This window comes from Polyodon spathula, chromosome 9, assembly GCF_017654505.1.
Source record: "Polyodon spathula isolate WHYD16114869_AA chromosome 9, ASM1765450v1, whole genome shotgun sequence".
Classification (NCBI taxonomy): Eukaryota; Metazoa; Chordata; class Actinopteri; order Acipenseriformes; family Polyodontidae; genus Polyodon; species Polyodon spathula.
The window spans coordinates 21,945,835-21,966,798 of record NC_054542.1 but is presented as its reverse complement, the minus strand read 5'-3'; the positions used below and the strand labels follow the sequence as shown (position 1 = coordinate 21,966,798).

General features: G+C 36.9%; 1 protein-coding gene across 13 annotated transcripts in view; it reads right to left on the bottom strand.

The window, feature by feature from the left end:
• LOC121320501 (inositol polyphosphate-4-phosphatase type I A-like) overlaps positions 1-20,964 on the bottom strand; it is a 105,757-nt gene that overhangs the window by 36,650 nt on the left and 48,143 nt on the right. For 10 of the 13 annotated variants that reach the window (XM_041258880.1, XM_041258883.1, XM_041258884.1 and 7 more), the window contains exons 2-12: positions 17,064-17,259; positions 16,718-16,762; positions 14,627-14,745; positions 10,803-10,919; positions 9,445-9,524; positions 8,657-8,768; positions 8,170-8,260; positions 5,936-6,083; positions 4,964-5,094; positions 2,033-2,137; positions 1,207-1,315 (exon numbers count right to left, since the gene is read on the bottom strand). In XM_041258880.1, the coding sequence (XP_041114814.1) occupies positions 1,207-1,315; positions 2,033-2,137; positions 4,964-5,094; positions 5,936-6,083; positions 8,170-8,260; positions 8,657-8,768; positions 9,445-9,524; positions 10,803-10,919; positions 14,627-14,745; positions 16,718-16,762; positions 17,064-17,163 (1,157 nt within the window). In that variant the 5' untranslated portion in view covers positions 17,164-17,259. Of the gene's footprint in view, positions 1-1,206; positions 1,316-2,032; positions 2,138-4,963; positions 5,095-5,935; positions 6,084-8,169; positions 8,261-8,656; positions 8,769-9,444; positions 11,138-14,626; positions 14,746-16,717; positions 16,763-17,063; positions 17,260-19,067; positions 19,155-20,964 lie in introns of those variants that run through there. The other 3 variants (XM_041258875.1, XM_041258876.1, XM_041258886.1) reach the window with 3 other exon arrangements.

The following is a 20,964-nucleotide window of genomic DNA, read 5'->3' as shown; positions in this document are numbered from 1 at the left end:
TTGTGTGTATGTGTGTGTAAAAGGATGGAGACTCATTATTTAGCTATTATTATTATTATTATTATTATTATTATTATTATTATTCAATTTAGCTATGTATTTTGTTTCTGTGTGTGATTTATCTAATCTAGTTTTGAAAATAAAAATCTATGAAAGTTTTGTAAGTTGCTTGAATTACTCAACATCAAATATATTGGGCTTTAATTTCTGTTGATTATTTGGTGCAAACATGCTTAGAAACTTGGAGTAAATAATCTTTGAAAAATAATATAATTTACACATGGAAAATGACTATGCTGCACTCTGTTTATAAGAATTACTGATATAAGAATCAACAGCACTGTTATTGTGTGATATGCATGTAGAGTAAGGGGGACTGCGTAGTGGCGCAGGGGAGGGGAGGGGTGTTGGATTGCAGAGCTTTGCATCTTCGCTTCTTGAAAAACTAAGATTTGCATCACAGCTTAAAAAAAGCAAGCCACAGATGCTTAAAGGCAGTGGCAGTCCTGACTATAAAATGCTGTACTGTAATGTCATTTTAATTCAAAGGCCATTACACGAAACACTGCATGGCAGTTGAACTAGGCACCCTCGCGAGACGATCGCTTCAAGTGTACTGTAGTAAAATAGGATTCTGCAGCCTTGAGTAAACATAATCGTGATCATATAACAAGTTTCTTACCCACAAGGACTTGTTTTGATGTTTTGTCCGCAGTGATTGAGCATCATTGACATTTGTATACTGTATTTAAGCTGAGGCACGCTTTTGCTAATTGTAATCATACAGCTCCGCTTTTAAGAATCAGCCGCTTACATGAACCAAATCATCTGGGGCAGATATGATTCTTATAAACAGAGTGCATTGTGGCTTGCAGAAGGCTATAGCTTGAGAGAGAAAACACATATAACCACATATGGACAACGGAACTGTCTGAATGATTTTGTTTATCTTTGTAACTTATAATTAAAACCTAAATGTAAAAAAAAGCTAAATATTCTTATTTTTATTGCTGAAATCAGTTTATAAAACTACATTTGTATTAAGAGGTATTAAAACAACCAAAAACAAACAAATACAACAGGGCAGGCTTTAAAATAAAGCAAAGCATAAAATTAAGCAAACACAAAAATATAAACGCAGGCTTTACGAGCTTTCCAAATAACAAAAGGTTATTATAATTTGCAAATACCCTTATTTTTACTTACTGCTTTTTGGCTTCTTCAAACTTGTGAATGAGCTTCCTAAGGCCTCCATTTTTAAAGCCCTGACAATGTGCTGCTGGTGCTCCGATAGTAACGATGTCATATGTCAGATCTGTCCAGCAAGAAATGGTAATTTTACTGGGAATTAACACAAGCCGAGCCATCACTGCTTAACATTTATTTATTTATTTATTTTTACATTTACCTTTCTATTTGACTGGTTCTAGGTTTTGTTGCTCTAATATTGTTATTTAAAAAATACAAATTACAAAATTTGCCTTTACCTGATAAACTGCTTATCCTGTCTAGCTTTCCTTAGTTTCTATACACCACAATTATCCATACTGCACAACCACAGAATATGGCATCGGTGGAATTAAGAACTGATGTAGTCCAGAGACATTCCCCAACCTTGAAAAATACTGATGAAATCTAGATATGTCTAATTCTGGAGAGGTATACATTGATCAACCCATTAATCTTGCTTCTTACATGCCACAGCAGTGGAATTATAGGGGGGAAAATATAAATCTAGCTATTTTTGAAAGCAACCCTGCTTGCAATACCTATGCTTAATACGATGGCCCTTGATCATCTATATTTAAAGTATAGCAGTGATGAGATCACTGACTGGATTTCTATTTCAAGAACAAACATTTTGCTCACTATGTCCGAAATGGAACCTTTAAAAAAAAAACAAAAAAAAAAAAACATAATAATAATAATATTGAAAAACCAAATACAAGTGGAACTTGCAAGCTTTTAATTCTCCTGATCACCATCCTAACTGGCTGAGTATAAATGAAGACAGCAACAAACTCCACAGTACCTGATCCTGAGTCATCTTGCACTCTCATTCTCTGGATGTGGAGGTTGGTTGGAATAAACTCCAATTTCTTTTCAGCTTTTAAATTGCTAGCTTTGAAAGATGGCCCTGTGGAGACAGAAGGAAACATCACACACAACAGAAGCATGAGATATACAGATTCTAGAAAAAAAAAAGCAATAAAAAAATATATATATATTATATACACACACACACACACACACACACACACACACACACACACACACACACACACACACACACACACACACAAAGATAGCAGGGAGGGGGTTAAAATCCTTCCCTGCTAAAAACAAGTGGGAATGCACGTTTGGGTGAGCGGGCTAATTGTTTAATTGTTTAGATAATCCCCTGCACCTGGTGCCAATTGTAAATTGGAGCCAGGTGCAGGGTATTTAAGAGAGGCAGCCAGTCTGTTCCAGCCTGCTGCTGAGAAAAGAGCCTGATTGTGTGTGTGTGTAAGCAGTTGTATGCAGAGTAAGGTGTTGTGCGAAAACCTTTGGTTGTGTTTGTGTAGCAGGTAAACAGCTTAGCCATCCTGCGTGCTAGTTAGGTTCCTGTTGGTGTATAGTCAGAGCTCCAAAACGGAGTTAGGTGTTTATTTCTGTTTTGTTTCATGTTTATTAAAAGTGCGCGTCAGCGCTAAATCAATTCCATTTCTGTGTCCTGAGTCTATCTTAAAGGGGCAACGAACTTGAGAAGTGAGTGGATCATTTACATGTGGTACCAGAAGTTTGTGTGGGCGCCCCTATGACCCAGTAGAATGGTAAGCATAAAGGAATTGATCGCTACGATAAACAGATAAACTGCTGCCCAGATTGAGCAGAGTAAAAAATTGAGTTTACCACCCGCTTTGGGCTGCATTCTCAAACAACCCGACTCCGAGAAGACCTGACCCCGGGCGCGACGGGGGCCGCCACCGGCCTCACACCGTCCGTGGGAGCCTCGATCAGAAGGCTTGAACTCTCTCTTCAAAGTTCTTTTCAACTTTCCCTCACGGTACTTGTTGGCTATCTGTCTCGTGCCCGTATTTAGCCTTAGATGGAGTTCAACCCTTCTGATCGAGGCTCCCACGGGCGCTGTGAGGCCGGTTGAGGCCCACTTAACTCTAGAAGTTCCTGCCTCCCTGGTACTCTTTTATAACACTGCTTTCTTAATATCTCTATCACGGTACTTTGCGCTTTTTCTTGATGTTGCCAACAGCTGATAAGCAGCTCAGTTTGAATATTGCTTCAGCTATTTTAAACAAACAGCCAGTAAGCATTGCGTTGTCTAATTCAAATGCATTTGAAAGCTACAACACACTAGCAATATCTGTAAGTGTACACGGCCATTATATAAACACATTGCGCAAAAAAAAAAAAAAAAAAAAAAGCTTTCCTTGACTGATGTATTGAAATGTCACTGCTACACGCAGCTGGCTGACACACACACGCAGCCCGCCTCTTAAAGGGGAACGCACAAAACGCCTGATTGCTGTAATACTTTCTTTCTGTTTCCATCGTGGAAGCTGCATTTGCTGCCAATGCCATTACCCTCGGAGCCTACTTTTAATATTTATTTATTTATTTAGCGAGGTAGTTAATTGATCAGGGCATTTATGTAACGGTCGGATATGCGATGTTCCACTGTAATACTTTTGTTAAACAGGTAAACAGCCTAAGTGTCCTGTGGTTAGAACTAGGAATTACTTTGTGTAAACCATTTCATGTTAGTTAGCGTTCTGTGTGCTTTCCTATGTGTCCTATAAATTCAGATTGTACTACACTTGAGTCTGAGTCAGACAGACTGTCTCGCGACAGCCACCCGCCCAGATATATTATATATATATATATATCAATATATATATATATTATCATGCCATACAGTCATATATATATCTAGAATAAAACTTTGCATATATATATATATATACTCAGTCAATTAAAGCATTCGATTAAAAATTTTTACGTATGTTTGTGTTTCATTAGTACTGATAGTCCAAAAAGTTAACACAGGAACACGTGTTTTGGTACTAGATGACATACCATGTCACCCTGTGCCCTGCGACACCGTGTTAAAAAACTATTTTATCCATTAATTGTCATAACAATAGGGATCTTGATTTGCCAAACACCTCTCACTAAGACTTCCCCAAAGACCATGATGGAACGAGTGATGAAAATTGTAGCCCACCACTTCACGCAAACCCAATAATCCCGCGACACATGAAATTCTTATGTTTCACACACAGTGTCATAACCAACAATAGTCAACAAAGTTTAATGGGAAAACCACATTGGAGCGGTTTGAGGGGACAGAAACAAATCCATGCCCATAAATATATTGAAAGTTAACCACAAACATCCAGTAAATCATAATTTGACATTATACCCAACAAGACCTCCCAGGTAGGATTATTACACAACTACAGTACATCCAAAGTAAGTAAACAATAATGTATATACAAATCTGATGTAAATAAAGTTTTAAGTGTATGTGTCTTAGCAAAACTATTTTGCATATATTACAATAGATCTTTATTTGCAAACTCCAGTAAGACTAGAAAGTGATTTAATAGTGTACAAGTGATGATGGCCATTGTAGCACACACAGTAAAGTGACAGTGTATCACAGCCAGAGCTGAAATTCTATGAGTGTGAGTGTATAAAACACAAAATAAAATCAACAAAGCCAATGAAAAAAAACAATTGAGCGTGGACAGAAAATCCATTTTATAAATGTATGAAAGTAAAACTAAATTCTGTTGAATCACTTCTTTGAATTAATACCCAATAATGTTTGATCTCAGCTTGGAATAGGCAAGGTGTTTATCACATTTAATCAATTTCTAAAAGAACAATATGTAGCCTGTGGCTTAAATTTAAATGAACTGGCATCTGCACTATTTTTGGTTACAGCTATGGCACTGACCTTTATACTGATGTAGGTCTGTCAGTGTTTCCTGGTAGTTCAGTATGATGGTTTGATATTGGGTTACAATCTGCCGCCGAAGACCCTCCCAACAAGGTGACAGCTCCCCCAACTCTTCCAGTTCACAAACTCTGCAAAAACACAAGGGGTCCTTACTTTAAACTCAACAGCAAGACACAAGACCTTCATAAACAGATGTATAAAAAGGTTTTTAACTTATTTTTTAAAGCACTATATCAGGTTTTGTGTTCCTCTGTTACTTATGTGTCAGCAGTAAACAAGTTTAGAATGAAAGTGGTCTGAGTGGTGTAAAACGAGCAAAGCTATAGTTATTTTACTAGCTTTTATAGGACAAGAGTGTTTTAGTGTATTTTACTTTGAATGCCCTGTTTTTTGAATAACCAGTGCAGGGCATGAGAGTTCAAAGGTCCCTTATTTTTTTGGATGAGACCCTAAAAAGGTAATTTAAGTAGCTCTGACTTTAATCAAATCAGTTATTCTGCTCAGTGAAAGGATGATATGTTGTAAATGGACTCTGTACGACTTTAATTTAACAAAAATGTAGTGTATCATTTTATATATAATGCTCCAAAAAATTGAGGTATTTTCAGACATGTGTATATTAAGCTTTATAAATCCCTAAATCCTGTATTAAAGAAATGCCTCTACACTAATTATAATGCAAAACGGTCGTCCGGTGAGGTCAGGTGTTGGTAATATTCAAATTCCCAAACCACCCTCTATATGTCATATGGCGTGTGATAAACCTGAATATATATCTTAATTGTTGCAGTATCGTAATTATCAATAACTGGTATGGTAACACACACTGTTAACAAGACAGAATGTGTAAATTCTATTCTATATAACATCCTATCTTGGATAACTTTCTTATAGACAAATAAAAAGCGTTTATGTGTGCAATACCTGAAAATCGGCCTACAACAAAATATCTGGCAATGATGTGCTTACCTGGCTGCGTCTTCTTCAAGGAGTAGTTTTACAAACTGTCGAGGGATATTGACAGACAGCACACTTTCTGCCATCTGCTCAAGTATTCGCAAGTGGTTCCCATCCGTGGTAGGGAGACGGTACATCCGACTCATTGCACCACCAAACACTGGAACAAGAGATCACAAAACCCTAGTACTGACCTTCACACCCAGGCATCACTCTGATCTGCACTGCTTCTATACAGTAACATTTTAGAGACTGGTACTGTATAACAAGAAAATGACTAATTAACAACAACAACAGTGGATGTTGACTGGACAGATACTTAAATGTTTCCACTCTCTCCTAGTGGAATAACGACTTGTAGTTTGACAAATAGTCAAGGTAAAAATAGTTGCCACTTTAAAATACAAACAAAAGAAAAATCATTTTTTTGATAGATTTGGTGTTCTATTCCAGAACATACTCTTTTATAACACTTTGCTGTTCATGCGCTCTATTTTAAAACCACCTTAACAACCACCTAGTTGTTTTAAAACTATTTATTAATGTTCTAAAATTGTATTCATAAGCTACTTGTTTATTCCAACCACCTGAAACCGCATGCTTCACATCACAATTACTTTCTGTTTCAATTCAAGCAGCTGAAAACAATAAAAACAGCAACAGTGTTAGTTCACTAGTATACAATTTAAAACACACGAAAACATGACTATTTTTAAGTTATTAGTAAAATGCTGTTTTGCTCCTGCTTTGAATTGAGTACTATCCCTACTCTTTCATAGGTGCTCTTTGTGCATGTAGTGATCCACAGAACGCAGTGTCTCAGCCACGTCCCATGTCAGACTGGACTAAGATCCTCCATAGGTTTAGTGGTTTTCCAATCACTCAGCCTCGCCTAGATTTAAAAATGGTAATACAACATGTAATTGGAATAGACCCTCCATCTCAGATAGCCTGGGTAAATAAAAATACTATTTTTCTTCACTTGCCCTATTTCTGGGATGTATCCAAGGAAAAAGCCTCCATTACGCACTGCTGAGCACAAAAGTTTACTTTGTTATTGAAATGTAGGTGAACTGGAAGAATGAGAGAAATATCTGTCAAAGAATGCCAGTGTTTAAGGAGTGCAAACCAGAGTGGTACTGCTGCTGTGAGTTACGGGGTCTGCAATTAAAACATCTGTAGCTGTATATCAAAAACAAGCAGGGAGCCAAAAGAGTCCAGTAAAGAAAGGGGGCAGGCATAATGTTGTACAACTAATGAGAAGTAACAAAATGGATTTGAAGTCTTAGACAGCATAATGTTTTCCATGCACTTCCTCATTGCTACAATATTATTTACATATGGGCACTTTGTTATCACACCACTTTAGAGACCTCCTCCGGTTACAGAGAAGATGCAAGATGTACAGGGGGTGTACCTCCAACCATATGAAGTTGTTTGTACTCAAAATGTGCACAGGACACAGATAACACTTTATAACCTAGGCAGTGTAATCTGCTGTCCGTCTAAACAATAAAATGTTTCAGATTGAAGAGGCTGCACTGAAGCTACCAGTGTTGTGAATTCAGAAAACATTTTGAATAGAAGAATTGATGCATAACAGATGTGAAATAAAACATATTTAGAACATTTTGCTTATGTTGAAAAATATATTGCAGGAATACGTAAATAAAGCAGAATGCTGGGGAAAGTAATGTGTTTTGTTTTAAACCCTGCAGCCTGCTCAGTAACAATGTAATATTATTTCACACACATATTTTCACTCAGCAGTTCCTACAGTTGTTGCGGGCTGTTGATCAGAGGCAAGATGCATTTACTGTTATCACTTTGTAACTTCCCATCCACTCTGTGGAAGAATATCCAAATGGAGCCATTAAAACTGTACAATTATCAATTGGTCAAATCTACAATTTAAGTTCTAGTTATTATTGGCAACCCCTGATAGAATATTACATAAAATTGTCCCATCCAGAAATCGAATTCTGTATCACTACAATTAAGTATATAAAAAAAATAAAGTTTAAACTATACATAACATCTTCCAGGTGGCAGACACAGGAAAGACAACCAACTTCCACTCACCCCCAAATTATTATGCACTCAATAGCATTTTTTTATCAAGTTTCACTACAATTTGTTATGAAAACATAATTTGAAGTTGTCTCAATTTCTGAAAATCTTGCCAGCACAAAATGTAAAAGGATGCACTACTATATGAATGTGTAAAAACAAAATGGCAGCCTTACCTGATTTTAATAAAGCGTCTTTGCATAATGATGAATATTTTGCTCTAATTCCTAAAGACTCTGTTAAGCTTTCGTCAACTGGCAGGACCATCTGAAAGACCAAGCAGAAATTAAATGTATGCAAAAAACAGGAAATAGAAATATTTTATATTCAACTTTTTTTAATTTCATGTAATGATGAATTGCACTTCTATAGACTGATTGAAATCTTTGTCAATGTGATCCATTTTATAGTACAAAATAGAAGTACCAAAACATTAATTTCAAACTAATTTAGGTTAAAAACTCAATAAAGGTTTCTTTTCAATCTATGTGCTACCATAACTGTTTCTAGATAGTCTCCACATTACATCTAATATTAGAATACACGGTTCTAGTGCTTTGCAACAGGAGGGAGAACATGTGCTGTTGCCATGGATACAATCCAACACAAGAGACTGTGCTTATTTGTATGCATGGAGAAATCTCAAGTACAGTTAGCATTTACCCTTCCGTTGATAGTGTCAGGCAATCGTGTCACTGGAGCCCTTTGGTCTCTTTTCTCCTCCATCTGCCATGCTATAATTGTGATATTACCCACTCTCTCATTTTCAGCAGACCTGTAATGACAGAAACAGTGGGAGTTGCAGCACAACTTTTAGTATTTATATTCTAAAAGGTCAACTGGGTACATTATGCATTGGGAAGTTCTGAGAAATATTGAAGTGATACAAACCAGACGCTGAAGGGAAAGACAATGCATTAAATGTGGAAATACTTGAATTCTAATTAGAGTTGCACAAATCGATTATTCAGATTGAGTTCTCCGCAGAAATCAGGTGTCGACAATTAGGTGAGGGACACTGGTATTCAGTGGGTTAATTGATCATTCACAGTAAAACAACTGAACAAACAGCTGCTTGATTTGTGTGGCTTGCTGCTCTCCACAGTCTAAGAAAAGCAGAAATCATCACAAATCCAAGCAGCTGTTTGTTCAGTTGCTTTACTTTGAATGGTAAATTAGCCCAGTCAATGCCAGTGAGCCTCACCTGACTGTCAGGATGTGATTTATGTAAACAGGTCTAGATCAAAGGAACAAAGGAACATAAATCACTCTTGTATTACTCTTTACATTAGGGTTAACTTCACCCCAAAGACAAACTGTTAACATAAAACTAAAAGATTGAACATTATCACATTATGCAACAAAGGTGGTGAATCCTGATGTATATCTAACAGGTTTCTTTTTAATCAAAACCACGAATTGTAAATTCAGTAAATTAATTCTGTTCCTACCTTAGCATAAGATGTAACCTGTGTTGCTTCTCCAGTAGCAATTCTTTCACAGTGAACAATGAAGACCCCAGTAAATACATCTGAAATGCAATTATAAAAACACTGCATTGCATATTCCCAACAGAAAAGCTTCAAGATGCTTACTGCAGGGTTATTTATTAGGTTACGCATTAAAGTTTTTTTTTTTTTTTTTTTTTTTACATAGTTTAACACAAATGGGACTACCCTGGAGACATTAAGGGATGAAAACAAAATAAACAAGGTCTATGGGTACAATTGTGCACAGTTGTGTTTTTTTTTTTTATATATAGTTTTACATAAGATTTAAAGTGTTTAAGGTTGTGGACGAACATACAAAATACAATATAATACAGTACAGTACATCCCTTAAAGTAAGTTACTTTATTTCTCTTCATACAGGATCATCTTCAAGTTTCATACAATATTAATACATAAACAAATAAATTCCTTCATGCCAAAGTGAGACTACTATACTTTCAATTACCAAATTCAGCTGCATTCACACTGGGTCTGTTTCAAATGGACTTGGTCTGGTTCGTTTCGTTTGAAATAATGTATCAATGTGCTTGCTGTTCTCAAAATTGATTCCACTAAGCAAACATTTTGAAAATACCTTTGAGATAGAGTTTAAATTTATAAGTGTAAAAACTTATCAGGATGTCAACAACGAGAAGAAAAATTACAAGTACATTTTTTTAAATAGTTGTAGCAACATGGAGACGTATAACGCTATATTTACCAGAACCCCACTTCTCTTTAAATGCTCAAACTCTAATTACTCTAAATACATTGCCATGTTCTTCTCATTGCACATTTCTAAGTAGCAGACTTAACTTTTTAGCATTGTTGTTGGTTACCAGCAGTTTCACTCTACCGTAATGTTGTTTTATTAATCGGAGGACATGAGGAACATACTGTAGCTAACGCTCTCCTGTACATCAGATATACATATATACATTATGTACATCCTTTTTTTTATTAATAAAAGTGTTTTAATAATTCGCTATAATGGTTTAGCTTCTGCCTTCAGATAGCGTGATAGAAATAACTAGGGTCTTAGGTCAACTGATGTTGTTTAACCCTACAAGCCAAAACCTTGTTGGTGATCATTAAAATATATTTTTTGGTAGCAGCAACATGTAAGGAAACAGTGTTAACTCTTCCACTATACAGACTATATGTTGCTGTATATTTTAATTTTAATTTTTGGCATTTTAAAACAAAACAGGAAGTGTTGGTAAGAATTATGAATTGTGTACACCTCTCTTCCCTCTCTAGGCGTATACACATCACACGAGTCCCAAGAATACAGAATACAGAAAGAAATGCCTGCTTACTGTCCCCTGAGAGCGATCCTTCACATCGTACACTGAAAGCTTCACCTGTGTCTGCTGATTGATTAGAGAGTCCTGAAAAAACGCAATGCTGCTTAGGAATATAGGGGTGCTTGTGCCCTGTAAGGAGGTAAGACAGCAGCAATATTAATGAGTGCCCAGAAACCAATCCTGAACCATACTAACATTGCTGTTGAGGCTAATCCTCTAGTCAGCTAGTGATCAGCAAAACCAAATGATTTACAAAAATCACATACAATCTTTAAAGACAGAGCAACCAACCCAAATACAAGCAACCAAGCATGAAAGGTTCTTATCACAAACATCACACTTGGAAGAGTCCTAGAATAATGACAACTTGCCATTAAGTAGGATAGTTGGAAGTAGAATACACATTATTTGCAAATGTATTGCAGTGGGCAAAGGAAACCGTTTAATTGTGAGACCTAACCACTCAACGCATTTTGGAAATTAATTGAGAATTACATTTAATTAACGCATATAAATATATAAATAGTACCATAACTAAAAGGAAAGAAATAACTGATTCTTGTATTTTCCTCGTCACTATTTTTCAATCATTTTTCAATTATTGCATTTGTCGCTTCTTTTATTAGTTAATTTCATAACTTTGGTAGCTCTGTCAACAAATACATTTACTACTCTACATTAAATTAATTCCGTATATCACTCGTACGAATACATTTATCTTTTTTTGTGTGAAACAATTGTTCTATATTTGCCAACACTGTCAGTTCATTTCAGAAGTTCTGTAGCTGGTAGATACATTTACAAAATACATTTAATTCCCACAACTAGTTCTAATACATTTATCTATTTTTTTTTTTTTTATTTGTGAAATAATTGTTATATATTTCCAAAACACTATCCTAGTAATTTTTGTAGCCGTCAGATAAATTTGCGACTGTACAATTAATTCCCACTACTAGTCCTAATACATTTATCTCATTTTTTAATTATTATAATATATTTTTTTGTTATTGTGTGCAGTTTATTTTATTGATTACTATATATTGCAGTAACTACTGTACACTAAATTTCACGCAAAAAGCTGCGCAGAGGAGGTGGAAAGGATGATGATGGAAACTGACAGTGACTGAGAGTCAGATCCTGGTCTGATTCTATTTGACTGGCAGTGACTTTTAAACGACTGACACCCCCAGTGATGTCACTGAGGAAGCGGATTCCCCCTCTTCCATGGAAGAGCCTGGTAGAAATTCAGAAGACAAGCCTGAGGAACAGCCTGCACGCCCCTGGAGGCCAAGGGAGTATGTGCCAGTGTACAATTGGACCACCTCAGTAATTTACAGACAGACATACCACTCTTTATTGGTACTATAGGTCCAAAAGTGGATACTGCTGGCTTCAACCCTCTGCAGTATTTCCAGCTTTTCCTCACCGATAACCTGCTGGAGCATATGGTCACTATGACCAACAGGTATGCTGCCCAGTTCCTACAACATCAAAGAGATACGTGCCCATGCCCACAAATGGAAAGAAACAAGTGTCCCTGTTTAGAGATGGGTATTGTAAATAAGCCAACAATTACCCTCCACTGGAGCACAACCCCTGTCCATGCAACCCCCCTGTTTCCTGCCATTATGAGGAGGGATAGGTTCCTGCTCCAAGGGTTCCTGCATTATAATGAGAATACCACTGCCCTCCCCAGAGACCATAGAGATAATGACAGGCTGCATTTAGCCAGCCTGAAAGAAATTTGCCGAAGTGTACTCCCCTACTCAGCAGTCTCTCATGCTTTACAAAAGGCTGCTTAATATCTTTAAGCAGTACATTCCATCAAAGTGGGGATGCTATGGAATAAAACTATAGAAGTGCTGTGAGGCCAAAACAGGGTACACATTGAGATTCAGAGTGTACTTGGAGACTGACACCCATCTCCTGAATATCATTGAACAGATTGCATGGGACCTTATGAACTCCCTCTTTAATATGGGTCACCACCTGTACACTGACAGTTATTATACAGGAATCCCCCTTCTGAAAACCATCTTTGCTTTAGACACTCCAGCTTGTGGGGTTGTGCGGGATAATCACAAGGGGTTCCCCAAACAGTTGGTGGCCAAAAAACAGAGCCGTGGGGAGACAACAGGACTGAGGTGTGAGGAACGGCTGCCTGTAAAACACAGACAAGTGAGATGCGCACCTCCTCACCACTCTCCATGATGAGTCTACAACAGCAGTTCCTGTGCGGGGGCAGGACCGCACCAACAGGAAGCCTCAGTGTGTGTTTGAATACAATCGCTATAAGGCAGGTGTTGACAAGTGTGATCAGATGTTAGAGCCTTATAACGCCACCCAAAAAACTGGGGCTTGGTTCAAGAAACTAGGGCACGTGATTCAGGTGGCATTATAACACACCTACGTGTTGTACAATGCCATCCACACAAAACCAGGTTAAGCCATTCCTGGACTTCATGCCCACAGTCATTGCAGCCCTAGTGTTCCAGGATAACAAGACACCAGATATGCAGGCAGAAGGCATCATGAGGCTCACAGCGAAGCACCATCCTCGATCCTTACACCCCTCTGCAGGAAAAGAACAGGCCCAAAAAAGATGCAGGGTATACACAAAGACACCTGCTACTGTTACCTGAAGTGTCTGTTGGTATGTTATACTCCATGCACTGCAAGAGGGGTCACCTCATATTTATGAGTCTAGTACCATTGTAATCTTCACAACCTACAGTTTCAGAATGTATACCAGCTACCTTTAATAAAGTATGTGCAGAGGGGTCAGAAAATACAGAACAAAGGTACAAATTAAAAATATATATGTAAGGCAGTCACATGCTGTACTTTTATTCCAAGCAAAATAATGTCATCTAGTTTGAATTTTGTATTTATCTAGTTTTAGAAAATATATAGTTTTTATATGCCCCAAAGCTCACTATAAAAAATGCAAAGATCATTTGACCTAGCAGTGCTATATTTTTATGTTTATTTTTAATAATAATGTTTAAGTAGCAGTGACAGAAACATAACTTAGTAAAATATATAGTCAACATATTGGCTGACAAGCGAATGCACGATGAATGCACGATGACATCATGTAGTCTAGTGCCGCAGATAGGAAGTGGCTCGTAGGGTCACCTCCACCCAAAAGACAAAGCCGCCAAACTATGACTGGATAAAATGAAGATGATGAATGGTTAACGCAATGTCTGCAGTGGTGCAATGCCACCTACCCCAAAAAAATAGGAAAAGGATTAATCAAAAGTAAGCAGCTTAGACCTGGGTCTGTCCCCCAGAGCATGAAATGCATCGAGGGAGAACCCCGCCCCTCCAGCCTGCCACACACCCTGCAGAAACTAAGTACAAACCACTCAGCACTCAGGTTGGAGGAAACCTTAGGTAATCCATGGCTTAGGGTAGCCCTTCCTCCAGGCTCTAAAGATGGCCATCTCCCTGTTTGGCCTTGCTGCATGTGACTGAGAGGCCAAACAAAAGAAGCGGCATGAATGAAAGCCACACTTTTTATGGCGCTTGGATATGGCGTGTTGGTTAGTGGGTGGAATCTCCTTCCAGAAATACAACCAAGTTTTTCAATGATTCCCTTTTAGGTAAAACCTGATCTAAATTCAAAAACAGGCAGTTGCTTAGCAGTTAATTTAGAATCTCATAGAACAGATTAAATTCCAGGAAATGAAATGCTAAAATAAATATGAGGAATAATCCAATGTTCTTACTTTGTAAAACACATTGATTTATCTTTGGAATGCATAATGCTTTGATGGCAATAGTTAGAATAATAATGATGATGTTGTTATTATTGGTTTGCCACTTACCTCTATAATCTCTGTTTGGGCATGCTTTGTCCAGAATGCTTGAGGGGGTGTGGTTACACTTACTGCTACAAAACTATTTGGTTTACGATCCAGTGATGGTGTTATTAGTTCACTGCAAGCTAGAAAAGGCAATAAGAGGTCAAGTTGTATGCAAAATATGTTAAATTATTTAAAACAAATATATCTGGAACATATCTGTCTAATTATGACATCTGTGAAAAGAGCGACAACTGCAAGTTCACTACAGTCACTTCTTGTCAGTGCTTGTCCCACGTTAAAATTGATTGGCTATATTTTTTTACAAAAATACAGGTAGCACCAGCGGTCCAGATAAGCTGCGTACCTACAATTTTTACGCATTAAAAAATCTGAAATACGCACTAACTCTTAAATAAATAAAAATACGCACAGCAATTTTGCTACACAGCTTGCCTGCCTCCCCTAAAACTTCCACTGACAACTACATCTCACAGAATACAATATCTTCAGTTACTAGGAAAAACCAATCCAACAAAGATTATCCAGTCTTTGGATAGCCATGCTATCTGTATGGCTTTATATTGAAGTTAACATGTTCACAGAGTTTTATCATTTAATGTTAAAATATAAGTAACGGAAAAAAATGTGCTGAGCCGATAAAGAACCTTGTAGAACACATGCATGGTTAGTAATATTGTAGTTTAAATGGAAGGCTCTTTAATGCCTACCCCATTACCATTAAAGATTTGCAGTACTTTTCAAGATGACTTTAAGGTAATGTTGCATTTTACTTTTACTCTGTGTCAAAATTAGAGGGCAAGTTACTCTCAGACCCAAAACCTTATCTGGAGCACTGGGTAGCACACTATTATTGTTGCACTATTATTCCTGAAAACAAATACCTTCACTCCGTCCTTTTTTATTTTGAAAAGGGTTTACAACAAAGTTTACGGTGTGTTATTGTATGGTAATTAAGGAGGGACTATACTAATATTTGATATTGCACACATCATAAGAATGTACAAATAATTAAATGTGCACTGTTCCAATTTTACTTACTTATTCGTGTCCATCTGAGTTTACAACATAAGTGACTAGCGCAATCTACTGGTCATCCCTATTTTTATATGTATTATCTCCAAGGATAAAATGCAAGTTTTTGTTAAATGTTTCTACTAAGATTCCCTTAAAGTACAAAAGGGATTCGTTAATGTGCTCTGCTATAATCATGACAACATGCTAACACTACTACAAATTAAATTACGCCTATTTTCTTAACTATGTAATTTAATATGTGCTTTGTTTTTTGGTTACTCAGCATTGCGACCATCAGAATCACTACACAGTAATATCAACTACATACAAATGTATCTGGTAAAAACCAATTTATTTGCAAAGAAAGGCTAAAGTAACTGCTACAATCATTATAAGAGAAGCATTTTGTATTCAAATATTTTTCAACAGCGGGATTCAATGCTATGATCTTAATGGACCATAAGGTAAGGGTTTATTGATGGCTCTAAACAGAGAGCTCTTTGTTGAGATTTCAGTTAGGAGGTATGTATATCAACCTCTATGCTGTATTTATAATGTATGTGTATAAAAATGCACATTATAAGTAGATCTCCATGACCAGGGTTGGAGTATCTTGCGTATGCATAAAAACCTGGTGAAGAACGTGCTGCGGCAAAGCAGTAGCAATCATTCACACTACATACTGTATATCTGGCAGCTCCAATAATTACCAGCACCAACATAGTTATATGAATGCATTGTAGCATACTGGTCTGTTGCTTACTATTAAATCATTACCATAAATATGACATAATGGGGATTAATAGTGACTATAATGCATTAGGCAGTCAGGACCTTGCTATAAATGATCTGAATTAAAGGGCACCTCTACAACAAGAACATGCTGGGTAGATGACAAAATGGATTTAGTGGTTCTGAGTTAACATGCTCTACTGTATACTGTATCTGGCAACATACAGTGTTAGCTATCCAGTAATTATTTATTTATTTTTTTCTACAAAAGGCTAAGATAATGGATTGGTTCCAACCTGTATGCCATTCTAAATATCCGAATGCGTGGCGATTGTTTGTACTTACCTAGACTAAATTCTAATACAGGTTCATCTGGATCTTGGCTATTGCCTAAAATAAAACAAAAAGACAGGAACATGGAGGTAAAAAAAAAAAAAAAACAACAACAAGACTGAAATGATTATAACAAATGTAAAGAATGGTTTCTTTTAAGTGACACCTAGCACCTGATAAAGGTTGATAACTCAGAGCTACAGCAAATCAAAAGCAGATCAGTACTTGGAGAATTTTAACAACTAAAAAATATCAATGAAACCAAACGGAATAGAAGACTATTATACTGCACGTAAAAAAAACCTTCCCCAAATACCATCCCTGGTATATTTGTGCTGGTGAGCTGTGCACCCTCTACCTGCTAGAGTTAATCCCATCATCTCAGAGGACAGGTCGAAGGTGTTGGCCCGATACACAGACCACGGTCTGTGGCGAGGACTCCGCTCCCTGGCAGACATCTTGTCATGAGTGGGGTCTGCAGCCTGGTTGCCAGTCCTTCAGTCAATTTCTGGGGAGTTTTGCCAGCTGAATCAATTCAATCTCATGCAGTCTATCTAACAAATAGGAGGGAAAAAAAGTGTGAGAAGTGTGTATGTATCTGGCAAGGATTGTCTGTCTTTCTACAGAGATAGATAAGAAATGAATGGTTTTGATTTAAGAGTTACAAAATGGTTTTGAGATGTCCTCAGAAAGAAGTATGCACAAAGAGACTCTATAAATAATTGAAACCAGAAGATGCATGTAAGTTACATTACAAAAATCAGTGATGCAAAATGTTATTCTCTTGTGGTGTTATCTATATTCAAAGAATTTTCAATAACTCTAGTAACAGTGTACATGCATATAGCCCTTTTTAGCCAAACCAATCACAGGAAAAAGGTCACGATGACCTAGATTCAAAAACTATCAAGAAATTGTGTTGATGAATGTCCGTACCAAGTCCCAAAACGGTTGGATAACTAGGTCACTGGAAATTAAAAAGTGATGTTTGAAGAATTCAAAATCGTAACAATGCAGTAGCAATACTAAGGATTTGTGTTTCACAAGAAGTCTGCAGCTCTCCAGAAACATCATGGCTAAACAAACAGATCCTAAATATATTCACATTAACTCGCCACATAACAGTAAATATTTCTATTTCATTATCTACACTATTCTAAAACTCAGACCACACTGGAGACAATAATAAAATAAAATACTAGAGGGGCTAGGACTAGATACAGTGGGTTTGTGCACCAGCCCTTTACTGTTGGATTGTATGTGGCTTAGGTCACAATTGAAAAGAGCTTGGTGGTGTTACCATACTATAGCTCTCACTGAGAAGTGTAATCCTTAGAACAAAACCACCATACAATCTAAGAATTGTACTGCAACCATATAACCAATTCCCACAACTGAACATGTTCCCTTTGCATGAAGGTGTCTTATCCATAAAGCATGCTTTAAATGAATCTGTGAAAGGCAAAGAGTACAGTGACATAGTAATCCTTTCTGAAAAAAATTCACACATTAAAAGGTCTAATGTTTATATTTTAAGCAGAATGGTTTCTCTGTTGCGTAGGTGTCCCTGAAGCAGCTTTGCTCACTGCTGCGGTTTGAATGATTTACTTTATTTTCATAGACACAAATTAGAAAGGGAGTAAAATGCAAATTGCTGCAATTTTATTTGCTTAATTCTTCATCATTTACATTTATAGCATGGTAAAAAGATGCAACCATCCATGCTTATCTTTCAATACTAATAGCTCTAATGGGATGATAAGACCACAGTCTGTAATTAATTAGTATGGATGATTCAAACTGTTCATTTCTATCTTTAAAAAAAATAAAAAAAAACAACATTAATCCGATGAGATCTGGACATTGTAAAAGCACACTGAAATTTAAAGAAAAGCATAAATAAGCAACATTTATTGAAGAATACATGGAAACCTAGCAAAGGATGGTTATCAATAAGCTCAGGATTTTTCCCCCCCCCCCCCCAATACATATTAATGAAAAATACAGTCTGAATACAGTCACGACATGAGCTATGAAGCAGTTGTATTAACTGAAGTTTTGGGCAGAATTGTGAGGTTTGATACAATACATTGCTCCCTTATAATGTGGCCCTGTCATATCCAATTAAACTGGGTTCTGGGGTCCATTAGATATGTGAAAATACCATATCTCACAAGATTTGTTACATGGTACTACACTGGAGTTGCTTTATTTACTAATACTATAACAATGCTAGGTACATCAGTATGTCTAAATTACCAAAGTATGGTACTGCATGTATCAGTACAAATTATTGCAAATCAAAGCACTGTAATACAGCATTTGGCAATTTACTAAACAGCATTCCAAAAACAGTTCTTACTTTCTCAGCCAAAGCATTCCAACAGTATTGTTTTGGGTTGGTTTTTTTGCACCATAAGTGCGTGTTAACCTAAGACAGAAAAGGCATTTAAAACAACAACAAAAGCAAAGACAAAACACAAACTGGCTTTGGAGATCAGTGAAAAATGCCATAATTATCTGCAATTGGATTTCTTCCGGTTTGAAATTAACTCCACACGTGAACCTCTGATCTCATTGCTGGTCCAGGAGGAAGGATCCCAGCTTCTTGGAAGCGGAATCTCTTATGAAGTGTCAGCATGTAGAAAGTGAAACTGAATTTGCAAAAGTGTCTTTTTTTAAATCTGCACCTGAATGCATTCTGTCCTGCCAAGAGCTGAATTTATTGTTTAACCCATAATAAAATGTGCACTGATCAGCTTCCATTTGTATCGTTCAGTTGGTAGCAGCATGTGTAAATTACACATTTCAGAGTTCCTATGGGTAGTAGAGGGTATCGTATCTTACTGGATTGGATATAACAGGTTCTGCTGAATAAGGTGATACCACCATGGCTCTCATTTGCCTTGTAAGGCCACTCTACTAGCACGGCAGAACACAAAAACTATGGCCTTACAATATTGTGCTGTAAAGGGGGAGCAATGTATTTCACACCACACTCAATCTTTGCTAAACTGCTTGAGTTATTTATTGTGTACTATGTGAAGAAGCTTACATTGCTACAGTCTCTGGATTGTAGTAATGGAGAGGGAAGTCTCTGTCAATCTATAAATAACACAAAAATTAACTACAACATTTTATATATATATATATATATATATATATATATATATACACACACACACACACACACACACACACACACACACACACACACACACACACACACACATTTTTGTAAACTTCTTTCTTGTGCTGCACATGCACACATAATATGCCAGAAAACACAGGTCTGCAAATATGTTCATTTCTTTAGATGACTCAGAACACAAAAGACTTGTTTACTCATTCCTCAAATGTATTTGTTGGTCATAAAAGGCTTGAAGCTTGAGTTTAAAATGGTCACTACAAATTCACACAACAGAAAGTTATAAATAAATAAAGTAGGGCTGTGTTCAAAGGTTCATTTGCTAGCCAGGAATTCAAAGGTACTTCTAAACCTTCGAAGGTTCGTCAGATGGCATTCACGCACTGTATGTTTTCTTCCTGTTAACAGAAACCATTTGACAATACGTGAATACTATAAATCACACATTAAATGTCACTCACATTTTGATTTATATTATGCATATTACTTAAACAAAAGTTGTTGTACTAAAATCCACTACCAAATTGTTATATGCAGGGGTATATTATGCAAAGAACTGGGATGAGTACCTATAGCGGTTGTAGTACTTAAGTAAAAATGTACTGAATACCTCATTTCAAAAACTGAGCACCGTCCGCCCCCTCCTCCAGCTCGTGTAAGTGACTCTTGATGTATCATGAAGGTACAGCCAATCTCAGGGATCACTTATCAAGCGTCAAGTATTAGCAGTAGTCTGTTTTTCTTTTTATATGCTAAACGAGGAGCACCAGAACTGTACAACCCCTCAGTAGTAATAGTCCTATTCAGTGCCAGTAGTGGCAGCTGGTGAAAAATTCAATTTAGCACCCCCTAAACAAAAGGGGGTGCTAACAAAAACTGGCAACTAACTAATCTGAATGAAAAAAAAAAAAAAAAGTTTTAAATACTGTAAATTAAATAGTAACCATGCAGAGCACGCCACTTAGAGCCCACTGGTCAACAAAGGCCATCACGTCGCAAGTGAACTCTTCATTGCTGTGCTCTAAAGAAATCCAGGAGCAGACTAGGGCCCTGAACATGGCTTTGCAGTCAAAGAGGCCCTTCCCAGTGATTTTGCACTTCCTGGTCTTGT